The sequence below is a fragment of the Ranitomeya imitator genome, chromosome 9 (assembly GCF_032444005.1).
Source record: "Ranitomeya imitator isolate aRanImi1 chromosome 9, aRanImi1.pri, whole genome shotgun sequence".
NCBI classification, from domain to species: Eukaryota; Metazoa; Chordata; class Amphibia; order Anura; family Dendrobatidae; genus Ranitomeya; species Ranitomeya imitator.
The window spans coordinates 124,741,834-124,758,814 of record NC_091290.1 but is presented as its reverse complement, the minus strand read 5'-3'; the positions used below and the strand labels follow the sequence as shown (position 1 = coordinate 124,758,814).

At 41.6% G+C, this 16,981-nt stretch overlaps 1 protein-coding gene across 1 annotated transcript in view; it reads right to left on the bottom strand.

Annotated features, from left to right (window-relative positions):
• The window catches only part of ADAMTS18 (ADAM metallopeptidase with thrombospondin type 1 motif 18), a 119,765-nt gene extending 105,950 nt beyond the window's left edge, over window positions 1–13,815 (bottom strand). Inside the window, exons 1-2 of the mRNA XM_069738850.1 lie at window positions 13,553–13,815; window positions 13,365–13,443 (exon numbers count right to left, since the gene is read on the bottom strand). Of these exons, the coding sequence (XP_069594951.1) occupies window positions 13,365–13,443; window positions 13,553–13,726 (253 nt within the window). The 5' untranslated portion in view covers window positions 13,727–13,815. The remainder of the gene's footprint in view (window positions 1–13,364; window positions 13,444–13,552) is intronic.
• Window positions 13,816–16,981: the final 3,166 nt, after the last annotated feature.

Sequence of the window (16,981 nt, the reverse complement as noted above, 5' to 3'; positions counted from 1 at the left end):
AAGCGAGACACACTTGTGTTCTGGTCAGAAGTGGATCATATTGGCCTATGGTGACGCGCTATCCTATGAGCATAGTCAATCAGAAATCAGTAGCGTAAGATCACCCTTGAGCATTTTTCCTTTATCTATGCTCTAAAATTAGAGTACATTCCAGCATAAATAAAAAACTTTTCCTATAAACTTTGCACCATTGGGACATAAGTGTGGTTCTGTCCTATTATTTGCAGTGGATGCCTTATTCATGCTAGCGCCAGTTGGTTTTTTCTTTTAATTATATTATTGTTGTCTGACTCTGCCGAATTCAGTGGCAACTGCTGACTTTCTAATGTGTATGGGGGCAGTAGTGGCCACAGACAGAGAAGGGCCCCTGTGCAACAACACAAAAATAATATCTGGTCCTTTGCAGACCAACAATTATAATGCAGAATTCCACCTACTTTAAAAGTGGGAATGGGCCCCTTGACCTCTTGGGACACTGTGTGATTGCACCAATTGTATGTCCACCCATATAGGGGCCTCCTAAAGCTGCATTGACAGGTGATGTCTTTGGAGAGAAAGATCAGGCATGTTGAGCATCAATGCCAGATTCTTACTTAAGCTGCTGTTAGAGGTGTCTGGCAGCAGTTTTCTCCACTCTCCCAATTAAAAACACATGCCCATTCGACCAAAAAGAAGATAGACATGCATGAGTGTACAGAGAGATAGAAGTGGGCCCAAAGAGCATTCAGATGACAGCTATGTGAGGTGTATGGGATCAGGTTTGTAGATGAGATAAAGTTGTATTGAGGGTAAAGATCCTAAACAGACAAGCAGCATCCGATGCTAGAATTGGGGAAGGGCAGAGGTTACTATTTCCTGAGCTCATATTGTTCATGATCATTGGAAAGGAGATCTGAGATAAGAAGAGCTCAATGGAAACAAGGAAAAGGTTGAGCAAGAAATACAATGGATGGATGCTACCACATTCAAGAAAAGGACAGGACATTGTGGAGGCACACTAAGGACTTTTTTATTATAATTTGGTGTGTTCCTATCTGGAAGTTTTATGGCAAATTAACAGGATATGGCAAACATGCATGATAGATACTGAAGAAGAGCAATATGATTTGTACGAATCTGGTCCAGGGTCCAAGTTGGTACTCCATGGCTGTCAGTCCAGGGTATGAATGATGGCATCCTGAGCACCTGACATACACAAATCATGTCATGACTAGGCTTCCGAAGATGCTATGATTTTTGAAGAGACCATATAAGCATCAGAGGCGCCCTGGATGCTGGCAATAGAGAGCCTGCCAAGGAAATTCGGAGGATCCTGGTCCAGATGCCATGGAGTAACAATGTGGACTCCAGACCAGGGTCCTGCAAATCTGTTTGCTCAACTCAATTTGTTACAGAACCCTCTTTGGAAAGCTGGGTCTATATACAGTCATGGCCAAAAGTATACTCAGTTTCTTCCTGAAAATGATTGCAAACACAAATTATTTGGTATTATTATCTTCATTTAATTTGTCTTAAATGAAAAAACACAAAAAGGATTGTCCTAAAGCCAAATTGGATATAATTCCACACCAAACATAAAAAGGGGGTGGACAAAAGTATTGGCACTGTTCAAAAAATCATGTGATGCTTTTCTAATTTGTGTAATTAACAGCACCTGTAACTTACCTGTGGCACCTAACAGGTGTTGGCAATAACTAAATCACACTTGCAGCCAGTTGACATGGATTAAAGTTGACTCAACCTCTGTCCTGTGTCCTTGTGTGTACTACATTGAGCATGGGGAAAAGAAAGAAGACCAAAGAACTGTCTGAGGACTTGAGAAACCAAATTGTGAGGAAGCATGAGCAATCTCAAGGCTACAAGTCCATCTTCAAAGACCTGAATGCTCCTGTGTCTACCGTGCGTAGAAGTTTAAAGCCCATGGCACTGTGGCTAACCTCCCTAGATGTTGACGGAAAAGAAACATTGACAAGAGATTTCAACGCAAGATTGTGCGGAAGTTGGATAAAGAACCTCGACTAACATCCTAACAAGTTCAAGCTGCCCTGCAGTCCGAGGATACAACAGTGTCAACCCGTACTATCCGTCGGCATCTGATTGAAAAGGGACTGTATGGTAGGAGACCCAGGAAGACCCCACTTCTTACCCCGAGACATAAAAAAGCCAGGCTGGAGTTTGCCAAAACTTACCTGAAAAGCCTAAAACGTTTTGGATGAATGTTCTCTGGTCAGATGAGAAAAAAGTAGAGCTTTTTGGGCAAAGGCATCAACATAGTGTTTACAGGAGAAAAAAAGAGGCATTCAAAGAAAAGAACACGGTCCCTAAAGTCAAACATGGCGGAGGTTCCCTGATGTTTTGGGGTTGCTTTGTTGCCTCTGGCACTGGACTGCTTGACCGTGTGCATGGGTTTATGAAGTCTGAAGACTACCAACAAATTTTGCAGCATAATGTAGGGCCCAGTGTGAGAAAGCTGGGTCTCCCTCAGAGGTCATGGGTCTTCCAGCAGGACAATGACCGAAAACACACTACAAAAAACACTAGAAAATGGTTTCAGAGAAAGCACTGGAGACTTCTAAGGTGGCCAGCAATGAGTCCAGACCTGAATCCCATAGAACACCTGTGGAGAGATCTAAAAATGGCAGTTTGGAGAAGGCACCCTTCAAATATCAGGGACCTGGAGCAGTTTGCCAAAGAAGAATGGTCTAAAATTCCAGCAGAGCATTGTAAGAAACTCATTGATGGTTACCGGAAGCGGTTGATCGCAGTTATTTTGGCTAAAGGTTGTGCAACCAAGTATTAGGCTGAGGGTGCCAATACTTTTGTCTGGCCCATTTTTGGAGTTTTGTGTGAAATGATCAATGTTTTGCTTTTTGCTTCATTCTCTTTTGTGTTTTTTCATTTAAGACAAATTAAATGAAGATAATAATACCAAAGAATTTGTGATTGCAATCATTTTCAGGAAGAAAATGAGCATTATCTGACAGAATTGCAGGGGTGTCAATACTTTTGACCATGACTGTATATGGGTCCAACCTGCATACTACCAGGAATGGAAAGGTGGTCATATGTGCTGCTGTCTCCATTCATTTCAATAGGAAGTGTGAAAATTGATGAACATGCTTGCTTGCCTCTGCTATATTTGCATGTTTGGAGGGCCACTGTTCGAGATTTATGCAAGTCTCAGGATGGGATCCCTATCTATCAGACATCCATGGCATATCCTGCCATCAAGGGGACAACCCTTTTAAGATGTGCAAAGCTCAAAACAGTATAAGATACTGCTCAGATGAATGAGCTATCATTGTAATGAGCCTTGAATAGATATTTCTCCATTGGAAATAAACAATGGAGGGTACTAATTAAAGAGGTTGTCTAGTTAAAATCGCAGTCCAGATGATAACTAGTCGATTGATGGGGGTCCAACCACAGTGGAACCATGACCGAATGGCACTTTAATTCACATTAAAATGGAGCAGCATTGCCCATGCTCAAATCATTCCCTATGGAGCTACCAAGCGTTGCACTCAACCTTTCCGAGCAGCCTCATAGTAATTGAGTGGAATTGCATTTGGCATCCAACCTGCTTCTCCATTTTGCAACAGGAATAAAAATTCCTCTATCTAAAAATCGGTGCAGGTCCCAGCAGTTGGACCCCGACCAATTAATAAGTTATAACCTATCCTGCAGTAAAACTGGATAACCCCTTAAATGATTGAAATCATAGATATTGAAAGTTGAGAGGAACTACAACAAAATCCAAGCAAATAATCATTATTCTATGAATAAGTTTCATTGAATACGGAAATAATAATGAATGACTAAAATCAGTCCATCATGTAGTATTTGCCATGGTATGTAATGTTGCAGCTAATTCTGCAGAACAAAAGTCGCTCGGGTCTTTCTGATGCTACTGTTCCTCGAAATGCACATTTGACAACTCAATCAAAACAATAGAGGTCAACAAGGGATTCCACCATTATGTTTTTGTACTTGCATAAAAAGAGGATTAGTCAAACTTAAAGACTTTAGAAAGAACGATTACAATAAGTCCTTTAGAAAAAAAACATTTGTCACCACCAGGGGGTTATACTGATTACCCATTCAGCACAATACGAGTCAGCAAATAAATGATTTAAAGTGCCTGCTCTGTTCATGCTCTGTCTATCAAATATATTAGCCCTACTCATACATGATGATCCCGAGGACACAGACGTCAGCTATAATGGGTCAGAGAATGTTAATTGACTAGTTACGGTGCCAACTGTGGGATTATTTTATCCAACCTCAACCCAACAAGGTCTACAGAATATATGAAATGTTTCCATCTTTTTTGACTGACATTTTGAAACAAGTGACCAACAATTTGGAGCCCAATGTTCAATACGAATATTACAAGATAAGGTTAATTGGTCAGATGGGTTGTTGAGTATTTAACCTAATGTTATGATCCTCATGGTTGGCCGCACTGTATATAGTTCAATTCCGTTGCATGGTCTAAAGATGTCTTCGCACATTGCGCATTTCGGCAGACTTATTTTTAGCCAGATTAGCTGCCAATCTAATTAATATTGGAATCTCCCAACTCTATTTGTATTTTGACATGCTATATCTGTTTATTTATTTCTTTAGCCAGAGGTGACCATTATTTCCCATGCACTTTTGGCTGATCCAAGCTTGTATATGTATATTGAAACTTGGAAGAGTAGCCATCAGTTGAAGAAGAGTTCCTTCTTGGCATACCCATAGGATTTGGCAAAAATGTAGGTCCTATTTTTGAGATGCACACCTATCTCTTGAATGAGAATTCCAGAATCTCCCCAGACTGGCTGGCATCTGACCAGCAGTGAATGGAGAGGTGGTCATGCAGGTGCCAACACTCTCTATTCATTGCCATGGGAGATAAGTGGAGATCAGTGCTACCTGCATCTTTCAGACACGTATGGCATTTACTATAGATGATTCATAAAAGTATCTCATAAGATAACCACTTTAAGACGAGCAATGTCTACATAAGTGGACTGAACCCACTGATTTCTGAGGGCCCGAATAACTATCTTATGTGTATCAGGACCTCCCAACTCCCTACTGACAGATGATTGTTGGACAAAGAAAGATTGGGCACCTTGAATTTGCCTGATCCTGTGTTGAGAACACATGCATGCTCAGTCAAGCATTCATGAGTATATCAGGTCAGGAAAAATCGTTATTAGGCGAGCAAACGACCAACAATGCAAAGATGAGTGATTCTTCTTTCACTGCCATATTCCAATGCCTAGTCAGGTCTTTGACAGATGGTTTTGTTTTCTTTGCCCGTCACCCTTGGCCCAGTTTCTTGGGCACCTTGGGGGCTTATAATGACCAACAATGTCATGACGTCATGGCACAACAATATCTTAACCCCTTCCCGACCCATGACGCCACGTAGGCGTCATGAAAGTCGGTGCCATTCCGACCCATGACGCCTATGCGGCGTCATGGAAAGATCGCGTCCCTGCAGATCGGGTGAAAGGGTTAACTCCCATTTCACCCGATCTGCAGGGACAGGGGGAGTGGTAGTTTAGCCCAGGGGGGGTGGCTTCACCCCCTCGTGGCTACGATCGCTCTGATTGGCTGTTGAAAGTGAAACTGCCAATCAGAGCGATTTGTAATATTTCACCTATTATAACGGGTGAAATATTACAATCCAGCCATGGCCGATGCTGAAATATCATCGGCCATGGCTGGAAATACTAGTGTGCCCCCACCCCACCCCACCGATCGCCCCCCCAGCCCTCCGATCTGGCCGGTACACTGCTCCGGCTCCCCTCCGTCCAGTACTCCGCTCCCCCCCGTGCTCTTGTCCGCTCCCCCCGTGCTCCAATCACCCCCCGTGCTCCAATCACCCCCCCTGCACTCCGATCCACCCCCCCCGGTGCTCCGTTCCACCCCCCCCGTGCTCCATTCCAGCCCCCCCGTGCTCCGTTCCACGCCCCCCATGCTCCGTTCCACCCCTCCCGCACTCCGATTCCCCCCCCCGTGGTCCCCCCCACCCCATCATACTTACCGATCCAGCCGGGGTCCCGTCCGTCTTCTCCCTGGGCGCCGCCATCTTCCAAAATGGCGGGCGCATGCGCAGTGCGCCCGCCGAATCTGTCGGCCGGCAGATTCGTTCCAAAGTGCATTTTGATCACTGAGATAGATTATATCTCAGTGATCAAAATAAAAAAAATAATAAATGACCCCCCCCCCTTTGTCACCCCCATAGGTAGGGACAATAAAAAAATAAAGACATTTTTTTTTTCCACTAATGTTAGAATATCGTTAGGGTTAGGGGTAGGGTTAGGGTTAGGGCTAGGGGTAGGGTTAGGGGTAGGGTTAGGGGTAGGGTTAGGGTTAGGGGTAGGGTTAGGGGTAGTGGTATAGGGGTAGGGGTAGGGTTAGGGTTAGGGGTAGGGTTAGGGTTAGGGCTAGGGGTAGGGTTAGGGCTAGGGTTAGGGTTTCGGTATGTGCACACGTATTCTGGTCCTCTGCGGATTTTTCCGCTGCGGATTTGATAAATCCGCAGTGCTAAACCGCTGCGGATTTATGGCGGATTTACCGCGGTTTTTCTGCGCATTTCACTGCGGTTTTACAACTGCGATTTTCTATTTGAGCAGTTGTAAAACCGCTGCGGAATCCGCACAAAGAAGTGACATGCTGCGGAATGTAAACCGCTGCGTTTCCGTGCAGTTTTTCCGCAGCATGGGCACAGCGATTTTTGTTTCCCGTAGGTTTACATTGAACTGTAAACTCATGGGAAACTGCTGCGGATCCGCAGCGTTTTCCGCAGCGTGTGCACATACCTTTAGAATTAGGCTATGTGCACACGGTGCGGATTTGGCTGCGGATCCGCAGCAGTGTTCAATCAGGTTTACAGTACCATGTAAACATATGAAAAACCAAATCCGCTGTGCCCATGGTGCGGAAAATACCGCGCGGAAACGCTGCGTTGTATTTTCCGCAGCATGTCAATTCTTTGTGCGGATTCCGCAGCGTTTTACACCTGTTCCTCAATAGGAATCCGCAGGTGAAATCCGCACAAAAAACACTGGAAATCCGCGGAAAATCCGCAGGTAAAACGCAGTGCCTTTTACCCGCGGATTTTTCAAAAATGGTGCGAAAATATCTCACACGAATCCGCAACGTGGGCACATAGCCTTAGGGTTAGGGTTGGAATTAGGGTTGTGGTTAGGGTTAGGGGTGTGTTGGGGTTAGGGTTGTGGTTAGGGGTGTGTTGCGGTTAGAGTTGTGTTTAGGGTTATGGCTACAGTTGGGATTAGGGTTAGGGGTGTGTTGGGGTTAGTGTTGGAGGTAGAATTGAGGGGTTACCACTGTTTAGGCACATCAGGGGTCTCCAAACGCAACATGGCGCCACCATTGATTCCAGCCAATCTCGTATTCAAAAAGTCAAATGGTGCTCCCTCACTTCCGAGCCCTGACGTGTGCCCAAACAGTGGTTTACCCCCACATATGGGGTACCAGCATACTCAGGACAAACTGCGCAACAATTACTGGGGTCCAATTTCTCCTGTTACCCTTGTGAATCAAAAAAAATGCTTGCTAAAACATAATTTTTGAGGAAAGAAAAATTATTTTTTATTTTCACGGCTCTGCGTTGTAAACGTCTGTGAAGCACTTGGGGGTTCAAAGTGCTCACCACATATCTAGATAAGTTCCTTGGGGGGTCTAATTTCTAAAATGGGGTCACTTGTGGGGGTTTCTACTGTTTAGGCACACCAGGGGCTCTGCAAACGCAACGTGACACCCGCAGACCATTCCATCAAAGTCTGCATTTCAAAAGTCACTACTTCCCTTCTGAGCCCCGACGTGTGCCCAAACAGTGGTTTACCCCCACTCATGGGGTATCAGCGTACTCAGGAGAAACTGGACAACAACTTTTGGGGTCCAATTTCTCCTGTAACCCTTGGGAAAATAAAAAATTCTGGGCTAAATAATTATTTTTGAGGAAAGAAAACGTATTTATTATTTTCACGGCTCTGCATTATAAACTTCTATGAAGCACTTGGGGGTTCAAAGTGCTCACCACACATCTAGATAAGTTCCTTTCGGGGTCTAGTTTCCAAAATGGGGTCACTTGTGGGGGGTTTCTACTGTTTAGGCACATCAGGGGCTCTGCAAACGCAACGTGACGCCCGCAGAGCATTCCATCAAAGTCTGCATTTCAAAACGTCACTACTTCAATTCCAAGCCCCGGCATGTGCCCAAACAGTAGTTTACCCCCACATATGGGGTATCACCGTACTCAGGAGAAACTGGACAACAAATGTTGGGGTCAAATTTTTCCTGTTACCCTTGGGAAAATTAAAAAATTCTGGGCTAAATAATTATTTTTGAGGAAAGAAAACGTATTTATTATTTTCACGGCTCTGCATTATAAACTTCTATGAAGCGCTTGGGGGTTCAAAGTGCTCACCACACATCTAGATAAGTTCCTTTCGGGGTCTAGTTTCCAAAATGCGGTCACTTGTGGGGGGTTTCTACTGTTAAGCCACATCAGGGGCTCTGCAAACGCAACGTGACGCCCACAGAGCATTCCATCAAAGTCTGCATTTCAAAACGTCACTACTTCACTTCCGACCCTCGGCATGTGCCCAAACAGTGGTTTACCCCCACATATGGGGTATCAGCGTACTCAGGAGAAACTGGACAACAACTTTTGGGGTCCAATTTCTTCTGTAACCCTTGGCAAAATAAAAAATTCTGGGCTAAATAATTATTTTTGAGGAAAGAAAACGTATTTATTATTTTCACGGCTCTGCATTATAAACTCCTATGAAGCACTTGGGGGTTCAAAGTGCTCACCACACATCTAGATAAGTTCCTTTTGGGGTCTAGTTTCCAAAATGGGGTCACTTGTGGGGGGTTTCTACTGTTAAGCCACATCAGGGGCTCTGCAAACGCAACGTGACGCCCACAGAGCATTCCATCAAAGTCTGCATTTCAAAACGTCACTACTTCACTTCCGAGCCCCGGCATGTGCCCAAACAGTGATTTACCCCCACATATGGGGTATCATCGTACTCAGGAGAAGCTGGACAACAACTTTTGGGGTCAAATTTCTCCTGTTACCCTTGGGAAAATAAAAAATTGCAGGCTAAAAGATCATTTTTGAGAAAATAATTTTTTTTTTTTTTTCATGGCTCTGCGTTATAAACTTCTGTGAAGCACTTGGGGGTTCAAAGTCCTCACCACACATCTAGATTAGTTCCTTTGGGGGTCTAGTTTCCAAAATGGTGTCATTTCTGGGGGATCTCCAATGTTTAGGCACACAGGGGCTCTCCAAACGTGACATGGTGTCCGCTAATGATTGGAGCTAATTTTCCATTTAAAAAGCCAAATGGCATGCCATCCCTTCCGAGCCCTGCCGTGCGCCCAAACAGTGGTTTACCCCCACATATTGGGTATCTGCGTACTCAGGACAAACAAGACAACAATATTTGGGGTCCAATTTCTCCTATTATCCTTGGCAAAATAGGAAATTCCAGGCTAAAAAATCATTTTTGAGGAAAGAAAAATTATTTTTTATTTTCATGGCTCTGCGTTATAAACTTCTGTGAAGCACCTGGGGGTTTAAAGTGCTCAACACGCATCTAGATAAGTTCCTTGGGGGGTCTAGTTTCCAAAATGGGGTCACTTGTGGGGGAGCTCCAATGTTTAGGCACACAGGGGCTCTCCAAACGCGACATGGTGTCCGCTAACAATTGGAGCTAATTTTCCATTCAAAAAGTCAAATGGCGCGCCTTCCCTTCCGAGCCCTGCCGAGTGCCCAAACAGTGGTTTACCCCCACATATGAGGTATCGACGTACTCGGGAGAAATTGCCCAACAAAGTTTATGATCCATTTTACCCTACTGCCCATGTGAAAATGAAAAAATTGAGGCGAAAAGAATTTTTTTGTGAAAAAAAAGTACTTTTTCATTTTTACAGATCAATTTGTGAAGCACCTGAGGGTTTAAAGTGCTCACTAGGCATCTAAATAAGTTCCTTGGGGGGTCTAGTTTCCAAAATGGGGTCACTTGTGGGGGAGCGCCAATGTTTAGGCACACAGGAGCTCTCCAAACGCGACATGGTGTCCGCTAACGATGGAAATAATTTTTCATTCAAAAAGTCAAATGGCGCTCCTTCCCTTCCGAGCCTTACCATGTGCCCAAACAGTGGTTTACCCCCACATGTGAGGTATTGGTGTACTCAGGAGAAATTGCCCAACACATTTTAGGATCCATTTTATCCTGTTGCCCATGTGAAAATGAAAAAATTGAGGCTAAAAGAATTTTTTTGTGAAAAAAAAGTACTTTTTCATTTTTACGGATTAATTTGTGAAGCACCTGGGGGTTCAAAGTGCTCCCTATGCATCTAGATAAGTTCCTTGGGGCGTCTAGTTTCCAAAATGGGGTAACTTGTGGGGGAGCTCCAATTTTTAGGCACACGGGGGCTCTCCAAACGTGACATGGTGTCCGCTAAAGAGTGGAGCCAATTTTTGATTCAAAAAGTCAAATGGCGCTCCTTCCCTTCCAAGCCCTGCCGTGCGCCCAAACAGTGGTTTACCCCCACATATGAGGTATCAGCGTACTCAGGACAAATTGGACAACAACTTTCGTGGTTCAGTTTCTCCTTTTACCATTGGGAAAATAAAAAAATTGTTGCTAAAAGATAATTTTTGTGACTAAAAAGTTAAATGTTCATTTTTTCCTTCCATGTTGCTTCTGCTGCTGTGAAGCACCTGAAGGGTTAATAAACTTCTTGAATGTGGTTTTGAGTACCTTGAGGGGTGCAATTTTTAGAATGGTGTCACTTTTGGGTATTTTCAGCCATATAGACCCCTCAAACTGACTTCAAATGTGAGGTGGTCACTAAAAAAAATGGTTTTGTAAATTTCGTTGTAAAAATGACAAATCGCTGGTCAAATTTTAACCCTTATAACTTCCTAACAAAAAAAAATTTTGTTTCCAAAATTGTGCTGATGTAAAGTAAACATGTGGGAAATGTTATTTATTAACTATTTTGTGTCACATATCTCTCTGGTTTAACAGAATAAAAATTCAAAATGTGAAAATTGCGAAATTTTCAAAATTTTCGCCAAATTTCCGTTTTTATCACAAATAAACGCAGAATTTATTGACCTAAATTTACCACTAACATGAAGCCCAATATGTCACGAAAAAACAATCTCAGAACCGCTAGGATCCGTTGAAGCGTTCCTGAGTTATTACCTCATAAAGGGACACTGGTCAGAATTGCAAAAAACGGCAAGGTCTTTAAGGTCAAAATAGGCTGGGTCATGAAGGGGTTAACATCTCAGGAGGGTCTAGTAAGCATCAGAGGCAACCACAAAGCCATTATGGGGTTGGAGGAAGTGGAAGTAAATACTGGCTGCAACGGTCGACCAAAGTGGAGAAGAGTAGCGTGAATCAAAATGCTCATCTATAATTGAAGATGTGTGAGCCTTGTAACATCCAATTGTCAAGATGAATGGCCAACTTTACCATGGCAATGATTACTGTGAAATATTCTCCCAATTCATACATATTGGCACACTGGATGAATGCCCATACAATCCAATGCCTTTGCAGTCATCTTTACCAACATGTCCACTATCAACGCAATTAATTTGGAATTGTGAGCACAAGAAGCACGAGGAACATACAACATCTAAGGCAAGCACCATGAGTACAACATGCCCAATGCTTGCCCTGGCCATCACAAATGGAATGAGTCGCATGTTGTTCTTTCCAATAACTTTGATAAATTATCAATCCAAAGTCCTGACACTCATTTGACCGAAGGTCAGAATGTCCAGGCCTAAAACATAATGTTAAAAGAAGCATAGCCAATTACTGATCTTACTTGGAAAAAGAAATGGAAGAAGTTAGGGGAAAAGTTATGGTTGACTCTACTCTATAGTTCAAGCCAATGGTCATCATGAAGGATACAAATGAGGACAAAAGTCATAAACGTCTGTTGGAAGAGATCTTCATGTGTTATAGCCCTAGGTCATATTGTTTACTGGCCTTCTGTAAAAAAAAAAAAAAAATGTGGCAATGCCCAATGGGTCCACTCATGTATAGTTGATGTGGTGTCAGGGCAATCTTCTGACCCTGCCATTTTTACTTTATTTCAATGTCTATACAAAGTTTTTGCATGGAGTTAGACTCTCAGAGGATACTAGACATATTTATATGCCATATGAATACAGTATATAGTAATCGACTGTAGTTAATGCTGCAATAAATGAATAGCTGAGGTTCCCAGACCGGATCTGCAGGAAGCAACATCTGCAAGAGTAGGGAATTCCTTTGCAACCCTGAAAGGCAATGCTTGCTCATAGTAGGCACTAGACCTGTCATTAATTCATTATATCACAGAGAGAGAGCAGGACTTTACAGCCCCACTGTGAGGCCTAGTCATTAAACTTGACAGTAAATTAATCCTGTCAATGCCGGGCAGGCATGAAATACCCTGAAAGGGTTACACGAGAAAACATGTTTCTCCAAATCCAACCTCTTTTTTTTTTTGGCTATTCTAACTCTTTCCTTAAGTGCAAGAACAAGATTTGTAGAAGCAACTTCAAGATATTGCAAAGAAAAAAAAAATTATGAATTTCCTCTTATCTGGAATCTGATTTTTAATAAATTGTATGAACCTGACAAGTCCTAGAATTTCACGCAAAAAAATAAACGCATAAAAAAATCTGCGTTTTATTTAGTTTTGGAGGACTTTATATATAAATTCTATGTAATTATCTGATAATATACTTTATTTTCATTTTCTCTGATGAGTGAGAATAATGATTAATTTGGTTTTGGAATGTTTATAATATATGATATAGCTATAACAGAAAAGTTTTGATAAAAATTACACATTCACTGTATGTTAATATGTATATTTATATATATATATATATATATATATATATATACTCTATGAGTATATATATACATATATATGTATGTATATATATATATATATATATATATATATATATATATATATATATATATAGTATCTTTTTTTATTTATTTGAAAATATTTTGGCAAATATTATAAATTAATAAATTTAAAAAATATACATATATTTACATAAAGTTAATTTTTTTGCTTATATTAACTCCTTGGGTGCCACATCACCAAGCAGATTTAGTTTCAGTTTTATGGAAACCAACGTACATTACGATAATATATTAACCTTTTATTAACACAATTAGCATATTAATAAGAAAATAATTAATAATAATAAAAAATGCAATGATAAAAGCAAAATAAAAAGGAAAAAAAATGCAATAGTAAAAAAAAATATCAGAAAATGAATGCAATGAGTTTATACGAACCGTGATTAATTCCTGGAAATCCAGCGTCGCTCGCTAAGGAGGCAGCGAAAGAGACGCATAGGCAGTAGAGTTGAAATGTCTGAAAAGACAAGAACAGATGATATCATAAGTGATAGATGTGTATGGAAGGATTTCACCATTTCAAAAAAATATATATGTATTTGGAATAGAAAAGTAAGTGAACCTGCCTTGTCCAAGCTTCCAATCCACAGGATTGACAAAAAAGGCATAGAGGTGCATTGCAGGATAGTGACAGGTAAAGTCCACAGGAGGAGAATAAAATAATCCATCTTCTGTACGGAATGTAATCCTATATCTGCTCCGAGAGGCATGCAGAGCAAAAGGCAGGATGTTCTCATCATCTTAGTGTAGGTGGCATGTTTGCATCCAGGGCATGTAAGGTGCCTCTTGCTAATGTTCTCAGGTAGATGAAGGAAGACACAGTGATTGCACTGATCATCTTAACCCTAGACTCGGCTTCATGCAGCAGCATTCCCAATAATACAATGCACTCTACAGCCAGCATAGGATTTCTTCTCCGGCCCCCTCCTCTGTTCACGCCTCCTTGTGTCACTCAAATACATTCCTTGAAATTTTGCATATACTGTAACTGTGATGTTTATCAATGTCGTATCACATGAGAAAACTTTTTCAACTTTTTTTTATTCCTCTAACTTATACAGTAAGTTACAACTTTCAAGTTTAATTCAAGGGAAGAGCAAAACAGAATCGAACCACGAAAATTTACATTTGGATTTTTTTTACTATAGCATTTTATACAATTTTATATCTAACAAAAAAAAGCCTAAAATCACAAGGCAAGAAATGTATTAGGATGTCCAATAAAAAATATATTATTATTATTTATCTTTAGAGCACCACCGATTGCATGAGAAGGGGTTAAATACAGGATAAAAATATAGATTACAATGGACAAACTAACAATGACAGAATGGTACGGAAGAGAGGCGGCCCTGCCCCAAGGGCTTACAGTCTACAGGGTAATGGGGAGGGAGACATTAGGTTGGAAGGTTGCGGAAGCTCTGGTGGTAGTGAGGTGGCAACGGGGTCATTGCAGGTTGTAAGCTTTTTTGAAGAGATGAGTTTTCGAGATTTGTATGAAAGTCTTGAATGTGGTGGATAATTGGACATGTTGGGACACAGATGTCCTGAGGATGGAAGACACTCGGGAGAAGTTTTGGAGGCGATTAGATGAAGAACGTATAAATGTGGAGGAGAGAAGAAGGTCTTGAGAGGACCATAGATTACGTGTGGGAAAATATCAAGAGATTAGTTCAGAGATATATGGAAGAGACATATTATGGATGGCTTTGTAGGTCAATGTTAGCAGTTTAAACTAGATATGTTGGAGAATTGGAAGCCAATGAAGGGATTTGTAGAGGGGAGGAGTGAAAGAGTGGCGAGGGAGAGGTGGATTAGTCGGGCAGCAAAGTTAAGGATGGACTGTAGAAGTGCGAGAGTGTTAGCAGGTAGACCACAAAGGAGGATATTGCAGTAGTTGAGGCGGGAGATGATGAGGGAATGCACTTTAGTAGGTTTAGGGTTGAGAAAAGGATGGATTCTGGAAATATTTTTGAATTGAAGGTGGCAGGAGGTGGCAAAAGCTTGGAGGTGCGGTTTCATTGACAGGGCAGAGTCAAGGGTTACTGCGATGCGGCCGACTTCCGGTACAGGGGACAGCGTGATTTTGTTTATTGTGATAGATAGATCGGATAGGGGAATTTAATGAGATGGCGGAAAGATGATGAATTTGGTTTTGTACACATTGAGCTTAAAGAAGCGAGAGGAGAAGAAGGAGGATATGGCTGATAGACACTCTGGGATTCTGGACAACAAAGAGTTGACATCTCAGCCAATATATAAGCGACTTTTTATACTGGTTTAATTTACTTTCAGGGGTTCCAGTTTTCATGGCAGCAGAAATGGCATAAACCACAATGCTATTCTTGCCAAAGAACTTTGCCGGACATCTGACTGACACCAATAAGTCATTAAGATTTGTTATAATTTTTGGGATCCATTCAGAGATCAATCTTCCATGGTTGTAATAGGAAGTCATAATGTTTGTGTGAACAAAGATGTAAAATAAAAGTGATGCTGAAACCTTGAGGAGAAAGAAAAGATAGATTACTAGCTGGTAACTACCATTGCGTGATATACTCTTGCTCACACTGATGCAACCTGAGGTATAAGGGGAAGAAACAATATGGGGACTTTACCAAGGCTGGGGCATTTCATATGACAGTCTTAAAGAAAAGCATGGTCCCTAGGAGCTACTTTGAGATCTGGTGGGCCATAGTTAGAGACCCAGAGGGCTGAGTAGTGGTGCCCAAGTAAGCCTGAGTGTTGTCGCTGGGAATGCAACCATTGGGTAGTAAGAGTAGTACTGAGCAAGAGAGTCAAAGTTTGGGAGCCATTGCAGGATCAGTGTGAACTATGGAAGTGCCACCTCAAAGAGAATAGCAGACATTAAAAAAATGTAAGTAGACTGGTTTGGTCAAGTGGTACAAGCCCAATGGTGCTGAATAGATAAAACAAGTGAATGTGAAGAATCTCTCCTCCACAGTAAGGTAAAAGATCTGAGTGTTGGAGTGAGAATTGGAAGTAAAAATTATCCTGTGTGAAGCTACAATTTTGCTGTTGTTACAAATTAAAGGGTTGTCATATGAACTAAGTACATTTTAATCAATATATCTTAGAATAATAATACGTTCCACAATTGGGTGTGATTAAAAAACATGTTCTTGTGCTGAGATAATCTTATAAATGTGCTTCTGCTATGCACTGTGTAATGGCTGTGTCTTACCATGCAGAGCTGCTCCAGCTCATGGTATACACCTACCACAGCTTCTGCCCAACGGAGGATGCAAACGAGAGTCTACAGATAGTACAGTATGGAATCCTAGATGCTGCTATCTCTCAGCTCAAACATTTCCTACCTCACCACAAGCAGTATCTGTAAACCCATGCTCTTTTTTCTGTATACTCCTTTGGCATAACTAGAATTCGATGGGCTGCCATGCAAAATTTTGACCTCCCCACTCCTGCCTGTTGGTCAGACGTATGGGCCTTTGCAGAATTTTAAATCCTATAAGGATATACATGTTGCCCCTCCCTCCATTATGTAGTAATGTCCCCCATCCTGTACCAATGTCCACCATCCTGGGCCCCTTCCAAGTATATAAGTATATATGTCCTCTTCCTGGTATATATTGTATGTCCCTCATCCTGGTATATATGTTCTCCATCCTGAGCCTCTTTCTGGTGTATATGCTGTCCATCATGTCCCCCATCCTGGTATACAGTGGGGAAAATAAGTATTTGATACACTGCCGATTTTGCAAGTTTTCCCACCTACAAAGAATGGAGAGGTCTGTAATTATTATCGTAGATACACTTGAGAGACAAAATCTAAAACTAAAAACTTCAAAATTACTTTGTATGATTTTTACTTAATTAATTTGCATTTTATTGTATGAAATAAGTATTTGATACAACAGAAAAACAGAACTTAATATTTGGTACAGAAACTTTTCTTTGCAATTACAGAGGTCAGACAATTCTTGTAGTTCTTGAGCTAGGAAGAGGCCTCCAAG